The sequence below is a fragment of the Podarcis raffonei genome, chromosome 7, assembly GCF_027172205.1.
Source record: "Podarcis raffonei isolate rPodRaf1 chromosome 7, rPodRaf1.pri, whole genome shotgun sequence".
In the NCBI taxonomy this organism is placed as follows: domain Eukaryota; kingdom Metazoa; phylum Chordata; class Lepidosauria; order Squamata; family Lacertidae; genus Podarcis; species Podarcis raffonei.
In genome coordinates, this window is record NC_070608.1 from 14,468,082 (window position 1) to 14,478,367 (window position 10,286).

Consider the following 10,286-nt stretch of genomic DNA (forward strand, 5'->3'; position numbering starts at 1 on the left):
GAGTCTAAGACTTGCCGATCAGAAGGTCGGCGGTTCGAATCCCCGTGACGGGGTGAGCTCCCGTTGCTCGGTCCCTGCTCCGGCCAAACTAGCAGTTCAAAAGCACGTCAAAGTGCAAGTAGATAAATAGGTACCACTCCGGCGGGAAGGTAAACGGCGTTTCCTTGCGCTGCTCTGGTTCGCCAGAAGCGGCTTAGTCATGCTGGCCACATGACCCGGAAGCTGTACACTGGCTCCCTTGGCCAATAAAGCGAGATGAGCGCCGCAACCCCAGAGTTGGTCACAACTGGACCTAATGGTCAGGGGTCCCCTTTACCCTTTACCCCTCCCATTTCTTTACAATATCGTGTCAATACTATTAGAACTTCCCTCCAGCGGATGCATCAAAACAATTCAGAAGCATAGGACTTGACTTTACATCTCCACATAATCTAATAGCTAAACAGGGGTGAACGAAGAAGCGAGAAAGCTTGTAGAAGTTACAGATTGTTTACAAGTTTCTCGAGTTAGTAGTTTACTTCAGGTCCCTGTTGCTGCTTCCAGCAGGGCTTCTGCAAATGCCCCATCCTTCATCCATGTCTATTTTCGTATGTAAACACTTGCCAGAAAAACACCCTCTGGGCATGCTCAGTAGCGCTGTGTTCCGTTCACCTCGCCGTTGCAGCAGGCAACTGGAAAGTCACATGTCACAACACAGGAAAAAGTACACGGGCAACTATTCTTAGTCGAGGAATGTATACAGTGCCTCATTGCGGTACCTCATGAGCCAACCTTCAGAGAGCCGTGACAGTGCCTTGATACTAAACAAACCCAGAAAACTCCCCCTATGAATCTTTCACCAGTGAAAGAACAATCTCAAGCTCCTTTTTTATAAAAAAAAAAAGCAAATTTTCAAAAGTCTTCATATTCATGAGCCTAGCCATGGAAAGTTTCAGCAGAGAATAAACAAGCCAAAGCAGGGAAGGAATAAGGTAAACAGCTCTGCCATGATGTGAGAGATCTGGGAGACAGTTTTGCCTGCTGTGTGTTTTTGCTGCTGCATTTAGGCCTTAACCAGCCATGCAAAGTATATGGCTTATATATGTATGTATATATATATATATTGCATTTGTGGGGAAGGACCCCAATTGCTTTGTTTGTGATGCTCGTATGTTGCATGTATGTTGGATTCATGTTGCATTTGTGAGGAACAGCCGTAGTTTAATCGTGGAGCACATGCTCTGCATTGCAGAAGCTCTCAGGTTTAATCTCCAGCACCTCCAGGTACGACTTGGACAGAGTTCTACCTGAGACTGCCGACAGCAGTCAATGTAGGCAATACTGGCCCAGGCAACACTAGGATCATAGAACTGACCTATGGTCTTACTGGGTATAAAACAGCTTCCTCTGTTGCTATTAGAAGGAGGCTGCAGTGGTGGTTTGCAGAGTTATCTGCCAGCTATCCTCCTCTCCCTAGGACAGGAGATAACTTATATTATTTACCCCCGCTTCCCCTCACCCCCACAAGCAGTATAAGCTAAAACGGTGGCTCTTTCTTAAAAATAGATAAAACATTGCATCCTTTTTTTTTTCCAGTGATGTCTTGCTTGTGTACAAATATGTAATACTGTGTGAGCAGGGGAAAATGTTCCAGCAGACTTTTGCATACACCAAGTAAAGCAGGGAGCATCTACTGCTCTTATTCTTGGTGGATATGAAAGCAAAAGCAACTGGGGAATAAATAAATATATCATTCCCCCCGCCCCCTACAGATTTCTAGGCTCGAGGAGTTTAGTTTGTTATGTCGTGCTGCCAGAATTGCATTCTTTGGGAATGACTAATATTGACATGGGGCTGAGGGGTTTGAGATGGAAGATACTAAACTGTAAGTGCTTCATGGGAATGATAGGCAAACATGCATTTATTAAGAGATACTTATCATGAAGAAATTGTTTGATTCAGGCTTTGTGCTTGAGCCACTAATTGTCCCTATTGTCTTGTAATGCATGTTAATTTTTGTATATTATTCTACTCTGTCAGAAATACCCCCAGGTAACCCCAGACTTCCAACCCGCCTGCTTGGTTTTATAAAACAAGATGTTCTGTGATGTTTCCTTCACCTACTTGGCCTTATACTGGTGAATGAAGCTAGCTTCCATTTCTCCTCTAGATGGACAATGTTTAAATGGACCATTCGACTGTGATCTATCAAGGGAAGGAGGCTGATGAAACACCAATAAGAATTCTTGTTTGGCCAGTGCTGATATCTCTCTGATTCCACTATGGAAGAGAAATGCACACAAGACCGACTCTTCAAAGATCAGGATTTCTCCTCTGAGCTGCTAAAGCAGCTCAACATTTTACGGAAGAACAGAATCCTAACTGACGTTGTCCTGTGTACGGGTGACACAGAAATCCCTTGCCACAGGAATGTACTTGCCTCAAGTAGCCCCTACTTCAAGGCAATGTTCTGCAACAACTTCAAAGAGAGTGGCCAGGAAAAAGTCAGCCTCAGGGACATTGACTCAAACATTCTTCATTGCATCATCGTCTACGTTTACACAGGAGAGATCCTAATGACAGTGGAGAACATTTTGTATCTAATGGAAACTGCTTCCATGCTCCAGTATATGAAGCTATTTGAGGCCTGCTCAGCCTACCTCCAGGACCAACTTGCTCCAGATAACTGCCTCAGCCTGATTCGGCTCTCGGAGATCTTGCACTGCGATAAACTCAAGAAGAAAGCCAAAGCAATGGCTCTGAAGTGTTTCCCTGAAGTAGCCATCTCCGAAGACCTGAAAGAACTCTGTGTTTTGGAGTTGATAGACTATCTTGGAGATGATGAGCTTTGTGGAGAGGAGGAACAAGTTTTTGAGGCTCTCATGGTTTGGGTGAGGCATGATCCCCAGGCACGGCAAAGCTATATCCAAGACTTGTTCAAGAAAGTAAGGCTTCAGTACGTCCATCCAACATTTTTCTTCCACTTCATTGCCAATGATTCTCTCATTCAGTCGTCCCCAGCATGTAGAAATATCCTGGAACTGGCCCAAAAGCAGATGTTTTCTCTGTATAGCACCAGTGTTCCAGATATCAAACCTATGTGGCACGTTCCTCGGCGATATTCATGCCGGGAATTCCTCCTCCTGGTTGGTGGCAGGAAAGACAACCAACAGACGACGAGGGATGTCTTGCTGTACGACGAGAAGACAAACCAATGGTTGAGCCTTGCCAAATACCCAACACGGCTCTACAAGGCCTCTGTCGTGAGCGTCCACAGTAATGTTTATCTCCTTGGAGGCATTCCCATTGGCAATGGGAAGAACCAAGTCAGTGACAATGTTTATATCTTCTCACTCAAACTTAACCAGTGGAGGCTAGTGGAGCCCATGTTAGTTCGGCGCTATTCCCACAGGAGCATTGCCTATAAAAACTATATTTTTGCCATTGGGGGCATTGGAGAAAACCAGGAGATCCTAAATTCCATGGAAAGATATGATAGTATCTACAATGTTTGGGAGCACATGGCAAACATGCCTGTTGCCGTTCTTCATCCTGCTGTGTCTTCCAAAGACCAAAGAATCTATCTCTTTGGAGGGGAAGACACGATGCAAAACCCTGTCCGGCTAATACAGGTAACTCCCAATCTTCAACCATCTCACCTTCAAGATGCCAGTTGTCCTCTTTAGAGACAATGTTGAGCATACACAGAGACATGATTTCAGACTTGTGAGACCATTGGATCTGACCACATGTGGCTGCTCTTGTGCTCTCCAAAGTAATGAATGATTTGTGCCCAGACTCAGCTGTCAATATAAAATTCTATCTGTTACCTTGATGATTTATCATGAATTCCATGCTGTAGTTCAGGAGTGGCCAATACAGTGTCCTCCAGATACTGTAGGAATACAACTCCCATCATCCTCCGACCACTTTGGGTCATGCTTGTTTTAGGAGCTGTTGTCCAACAGAATTTGGAGGGTACCGCTGCTGTAAACACTCAAATGCACTTGCTAAGCAGAAACTGTCTTCTCTAGAAAACTACATGCATATTCATTTCTGTTTACACATGCAATTAATTCATTAATAAGAGTTTAACGAACTTCCACAATGACACTTTGCAAAGTCTTTGTTCTTAAAGAGGCCCACCAAGAAGGCTTGCCTCATTTAGCAGCATGTAGTTCAGGGTGTATATTTGTTGATGTGAATATAAGCCTGGCATTTTGAATGTCCCAGGCAGGCCAGGCCAACTGCCAATCAAAGGCTTGAGTCCCAAGACATCTGTGTGGTCTGCAAAACATTGGTAGACATGGCAGGCCATGCAAATTGCACATGTGTCTCAGAAGTCCTCTGGCCACTTTAGCAAGGCAAACCTGAATCTCAGACATTAGAGGAAGCTCTAATGCATCTTTACCATGCAGAAGGACTCAGGTCCACTTCCTGGCATCTCCAGGGAAGTCTGGGAACGCCCCCTGTAAGAAATCCTGGAGAGAGTGTATAAACAAATCTGAGTAAGATGAACCAATCATCTGACTCAGTAAAAGGCAGCTTCCTGTTTTTCCATGTATGCCTCTACCAACAACAAAATGTAAGCCGGGAGGAGGAGGAGCAAGAGGGAATGCCACCATTGCCACCAAAGCAGGAGGGATAGCAGAGGGAGATGAAGGCAATGGGGTTCCCAAAACAGTGATTTGCTCCACATCCCCAATGGAATGGTTCTTCCAAGGACTGTTCAATGTTCGATGGTTGTGGTTGCTGTAAGGGTGTGAGCAGTCACTCTCCCTTTCAGAAATGAAATCAGGGCATGCAATCAGAGATGCTCTTTTTACATCTAATCCCAGAAATCTCATTGACGTGTTGGGTGTTCCTCAGGTATATCATGTGTCCAGGAACATGTGGTTCCGGATGGAGACCAGAATGGTGAAGAACGTCTGCGCACCAGCAGTTGTGATTGGAGACCGGATTTTTATTGTTGGAGGTAATTTGTTTGTTTAAGTGCTCTTAGACTGTTTTCACAACACAGGTTCTCTAGGACGAGAGTGGGTAACCTAAGGTCCTAAATGATGCTCATGACCACAACGCCCTGGCCATTGGCCCTGCTGGCTGAGGCTGCTGGGATTTAGAGTCTGAGTGTATCCCACCGCTGGCCCCAACACTGCTCTATTTCTTCTTTACTGCATGCCATTGCAGTGTGCAATTCCTTTCCACAACTGGTCACGCAGCCAAGTCTGTGTGTGGACATTGTGCAGTGCCTTGGAGCTTATTGCTTGAAACCTTCAAGGCAGAAAAGGGGCTATTTCAGTGGTTGGTGCCAAAGTCCCTCTCCCTTGCCTTCTGCCATAGTAGAACTAAAGTCCATCCTCTCCTTATTTTTACAGTCTTCTGTGTCAGGATTATAAACATGCCAAGAAGGAATAAAGCAGAACACGTCATGGAAAAACCCACCCCAAACTAGATTTTGCTGCATGCTTCCATAGACTTATGAACTTGATGTTTTTGTCCACGTACAAAAACTAGTTTTATATTCCACCCGTAATTCCATTCAGAGGTAGACCCTAGTTGTTATTAACTGCATGGATCTGAAGATAAGTGGATGGTAGGAAGTTTATGGAAGGAAAGTTCCTGTGTCCTCTTCTCCCTCCCCTGGCAATTGTTTTGCACAAATGTGCATATTAGGGCAAAACTGCAGACAAAAGTATGTGCACATTAGGATAAATTTACACTGAAATGCTGAAGAATTTTAAAATAATAATAATAATAATAATAATAATAATAATAATAATTTATTATTTATACCCCGCCCATCTGGCTGAGTTTCCCCAGCCACTCTGGGCGGCTCCCAATCAAGTGTTAAAAACAGTACAGCGTTAAATATTAAAAACTTCCCTGAACAGTGCTGCCTTCAGATGTCTTTTAAAAATAGGATAGCTGCTTATTTCCTTCACATCAGAAGGGAAGGCGTTCCACAGGGTGGGTGCCACTACCGAGAAGGCCCTCTGCCTGGTTCCCTGTAACCTCACTTCTCACAATGAGGGAACTGCCAGAAGGCCCTCGGCGTTGGATCTCAGTGTCCGGGCTGAACGATGGGGGTGGAGACGCTCCTTCAGGTATACAAAATTGAAAACTGCAGTGGTACCTCGGGTTACAGATGCTTCAGGTTACAGGCACTTCAGGTTACAAACTCCGCTAACCCAGAAATAGTACCTCGGGTTAAGAACTTTGCTTCAGGATGAGAACAGAAATCGCGCAGCGGCAGCAGGAGGCCCCTTTAGCTAAAGTGGTACTTCAGGTTAAGAACAGTTTCAGGTTAAGAAAAGACCTCCAGAACAAATTAAGTTCTTAACCTGAGGTACCACTGTGGTGTGGAAATGTGGAGAACCGAATTTAAGATTGAGAAACAGGGAGAAATCGGAATTGACAGATTCACCCATCCAAAACTCTGTGTGGTCATTTTGCAGGGGTCCTGTGGGCAGGGGCTGCGGAAGGAAGGGGGTGTGGTGGGCGCAGGCCGCCCCAGGTGTCACCACTGAGGGGGGTGACAAAATGCTGGGCGGCACTCACTGCAGGGCCTGCAGCGTGCCCAAGCCATGCGTCTCTCCTGGGAGTGATGCGGTGGCTTGGGCTCCCACAGGCTCCGCGCTGCCCCATACGGTCCGCCTGCCGCCTCCCCCTCAGCTGTAGAGCGGCTGAGTGGGGGGAGGCAGGCAAACCCTGTGGAGCGTCCTGTCCTGGCTGGCCCCACCCCTTGGTGTAGGGCACATGCGCCCCCCCAAGTGCCCGACTGACTTGCTCCACCACTGCCTGTGGCGCATAGCTTGGACTTTGGCCTTGAGATTCAACCCTAGCTACATAACCCTTAGGAAAATGCCTTTCTGGAGGATTGTGGGTCTCTTCTGAACCATATGGGAATGATAGAGGGGGCTGCTGAAAGAAGGGGAAACCATCCCCTAATCAGTTGTCAGCTGGTCTGATTTTGAATGATTGCTCTCTCCAACCTAGGCCTCCCGCACCTTACTGCCTGAATAAGGCTTTTTTTGTGCATGCTTTTTCCTTTATGAAATTTATGCCTGTGTTGGAAAACAAAAACGTATGAAACAGCTTGGTATGAGAGAAAACAAGGAGCTCAAAATGTGAACGCAGCAGAGATGAGAAAAAGAAGATTTTTCAAAAAAACAACACTTTCAAATGTATTTATTCTGAATCTCTGTGCCAATAATTCAACTGACAAGCTTAAGCCATAAGCTTTTTTTGGGGGGGGGGGTTACTTAACAAAGCACACAAACATTTCATCTAATTTCAAACATAATTCATTCTCTTTTAAAGTGGAGAGATTTACTACCGATAAGTTTTCATTTACCAAGTAAGTATGCCATAACATCATCCAGTTGTTCTTGGCTTATCAGCAGCTGGAACTGAGAAATCACAATGATAACAAACACATTATTTAAAAAGGGGGGAGGCATCCAGTATATTTCAAGTCTTCATTGCACAATACACATCAAACAAAGCTGGGTTCATTGGCTCAAGTAATGGGATTCTTGCTTTTAATTAAGTGGTGCTTTCTTTTTTGATGTTATCGCCTAGTTGTGTCTAAACCTACATTGGTTCTGAGTTGAACCACTAAGTGATAAAACATAGTTGTTTGAAAGGAAAACAATATAGCAAAAAGAGAGCTTTCCAAAGCTCGTTTGCAAGTCCTCAGAACTGAGCTATCTAGCAACTCAGATTTACCAGCAACACCTCAATATTTATTAGATTTCTGTGATCTTCAGGTTAGGAAAGAGAAGTTCCTCCATACTTTTGCCTACTTCCTGCTCCCCAAAAAACCACAACCTTACAAGCTGTGACGATTTGCTATGCAGTAGGCAAAAACCAAATGGCAATCTGCCAAATGGACAAAATTTCTACCAGGCCCCTGCCCCAAAAGCAGGCCACCCCATGACAGGCATAGCAATGTCAAACGCAACAGCCCTAAATTAGGGAGGGTGGGCGGGTGATCGGATGCACGCAGCAAAAGAGACTGGAAAAAGCTGCGTGCCAAGAATATATAACCTTTGGGCCAACCCTCTAAATGGTAACATCAAAATCTCCCCAACAACCCAAATTGGCCCAATCACAGTCATGGCCATCCAAATGGTCCCGCCCAGTAACCAAGAGGGGATGTCCTGTTAGACCCCACCGCAACACGTGCTCTCCATGAAGGAGAACACGCTTTGCCATCTCATCAACCATTCTTCCTTTGAGGGCATTCTCTCCTTCCGTTTCCGTGCACAGAGAATCCTTGCCACTAACAGCGTTTTAAATGTCTGGCGTGCATGTGACCATAGTCAAAAGGGACAGAGCTATTCACACAAATGTTTTGCCACATGGACAGCTCTGACAGCGCTGCAGTATCTGTGCCACAAGTGTGTTCCAGGCCCGGGTTTCAAATATTTTGGAATTAACAATCACCAGCACTTCTAACTCTGAAACCGCCTCTTTATGCATTCGATGCAAAGGATTTTTGCAAAATTCATAATTGTCTGGTGTGTTTCTCTCTCTCCCCCCCCCCAAACCCCCCAGGGTACACCAGACGAGTGATTGCTTATGATACCAAGGCTAATAAATTTGTGAAATGTGCAGACATGAAAGACAGGAGGATGCATCATGGCGCTGCGGCGATAAATGAGAAGCTGTATCTGACCGGAGGTCGCTGCCTTACCTTTGACAATGAAATCAAAGACTCCGATTCGCTCGAGTGCTACGACCCCAAGACAGACACCTGGGCTTCAAAGGGGCACCTGCCCCACAGACTCTTTGACCATGGGTGTCTGGCGCTCCAATGTGTGCCTTATGCCAACCTCTTGTGAGAGGAGGGCTGAGGGAAACGGGCATTGTCCTCTTCAACTAGAAAGGCCCACGTTGCTCTCTGCATGGAGAAGACTGGTAGACTCTTGCCACCACCAAAATAGACAAAGAAATAAGGTGGAGACCTTAGGGTTTCAGTTCCTGGTTTGGACTCCCATTCCCCACTATATCTTGAGGTAAAAATGACATAGTGGCAGATTTTGAGTGTGATGAAATGTCTGTTGTGCATAATGTTCGGAGCTTCTTGTGGGTGGTTGGTTGGTTTACCATGAGGGATATAATTTGGATTTTTTTGCCTAAAACACCAGAATGTCCCATCTCCTCTTTCCTGCCCTCTGAGGGACTTTCCTCACAACCTCAACGGGCCCTTGAGGGAAGTTGTGACGCAGATCAAAATCAAGCATTGGCTTCTAACAGATCTTCCAAGCAACCCCATCCAGATATAGTGACTGTTGATTCTTTTTTTATGGTTTTCATGTGTATATCTAAAGTGTTCACTGTTCCTGTTTTCTTAGAAGCTGTGTCTCTTGACAATTAAAGAATCTCACCAATTCTATGGTGCTTCATAAAAGCAGCAATGGATTGTGGGAAGGCTCCACACTGTTTGGCAGGGCTTAGTGGCACCCAGAAGTAAGGCATTATGGTTGGGCGACTGCGAGCCATGGATGAACTCCAAAGCAGTAGAAGGTGCCAGTGGGCCATGGCATGAAACGCAGGAAGAAGCTGCCTCAGGCCGGGTCAGACCGTTAGCCTATATAGCTTAGCATTTCCTACACTGACTGGCAGCAGTTCTCCAGTGTTTCAGGCAGTCCTACCAGAAGATGCTGAGGATTGAACCAAAGCAAATGCTCTACTACTGAACTGCAGCCCTTTCCCAATGTAGGAAGCAGGCCCCAGGTGGGAATGGGATGATAGCTTGAGATCAGCCTCAAAAAAAATGGCGGAAGGTTGCCTAAGCTTAGAGAAATGAAGTTGGAGGGTGTCAGGAACCAGTTGGGATATGCTGTCACATCAGGGCCTCATTAACCCCTGTGTGTGTGTGTGTGTTACTCCTGTCCTCTTTTAACTTCAGGAGTGAGGATGGTTCCAAGGGCAGCGTTTTCCCCTTTGTATTATTTTAATGCATTTCTCATTTCCTTTTGATTAAACAGACCTGACAAGATTACGAAAGAAACCGGTGCAAAGATAAATAAGTGCCCCAGTTTTTTGCCTGTTCCCCTCTCTCCTCGTCTGGTTTCAAAAGCCACCCGGTTCAACAGAAAGGGATCCGTGTGCCACACCATTTTTTATTTTATTTTTTGAAGAATGAGACAGTCTGCTGATCTGTCACTTTTGCTTAGCATTCAGTTCCTAGAGCGCGAAGTTCTAGCCTGACAAGATGCCACGGGTGGTTTCCACCCAACCGCTGGAGGTCTTTGGAGTGCAGAGTGCACCATTGGCCCCTGCCCTCATGAAGCCTCTGG

At 45.7% G+C, this 10,286-nt stretch overlaps 1 protein-coding gene across 4 annotated transcripts; it reads left to right on the forward strand.

The window, feature by feature from the left end:
* The first annotated feature begins 748 nt into the window (after positions 1-748).
* On the forward strand, positions 749-9,377 carry KLHL38 (kelch like family member 38). 4 transcript variants are annotated; one of them, XR_008331376.1, is made up of 5 exons: positions 749-971; positions 2,150-3,611; positions 4,849-4,954; positions 5,355-5,671; positions 8,539-8,644. XR_008331376.1 is itself a non-coding variant. In XM_053395349.1 (4 exons), the coding sequence occupies exons 2-4, from the start codon at positions 2,262-2,264 to the stop codon at positions 8,823-8,825; spliced, it is 1,743 nt and encodes a 580-aa protein (XP_053251324.1). In that variant the 5' UTR covers positions 750-971; positions 2,150-2,261; the 3' UTR covers positions 8,826-9,377. The 4 variants fall into 4 exon arrangements, 3 of the variants coding, with proteins under 3 accessions (XP_053251324.1, XP_053251327.1, XP_053251325.1); XM_053395349.1 differs by lacking the exon at positions 5,355-5,671 and having other exon boundaries at positions 750-971; positions 8,539-9,377; XM_053395352.1 differs by lacking the exons at positions 749-971; positions 5,355-5,671 and adding an exon at positions 1,027-1,066 and having other exon boundaries at positions 8,539-9,377.
* The last annotated feature ends 909 nt before the right edge of the window (positions 9,378-10,286 follow it).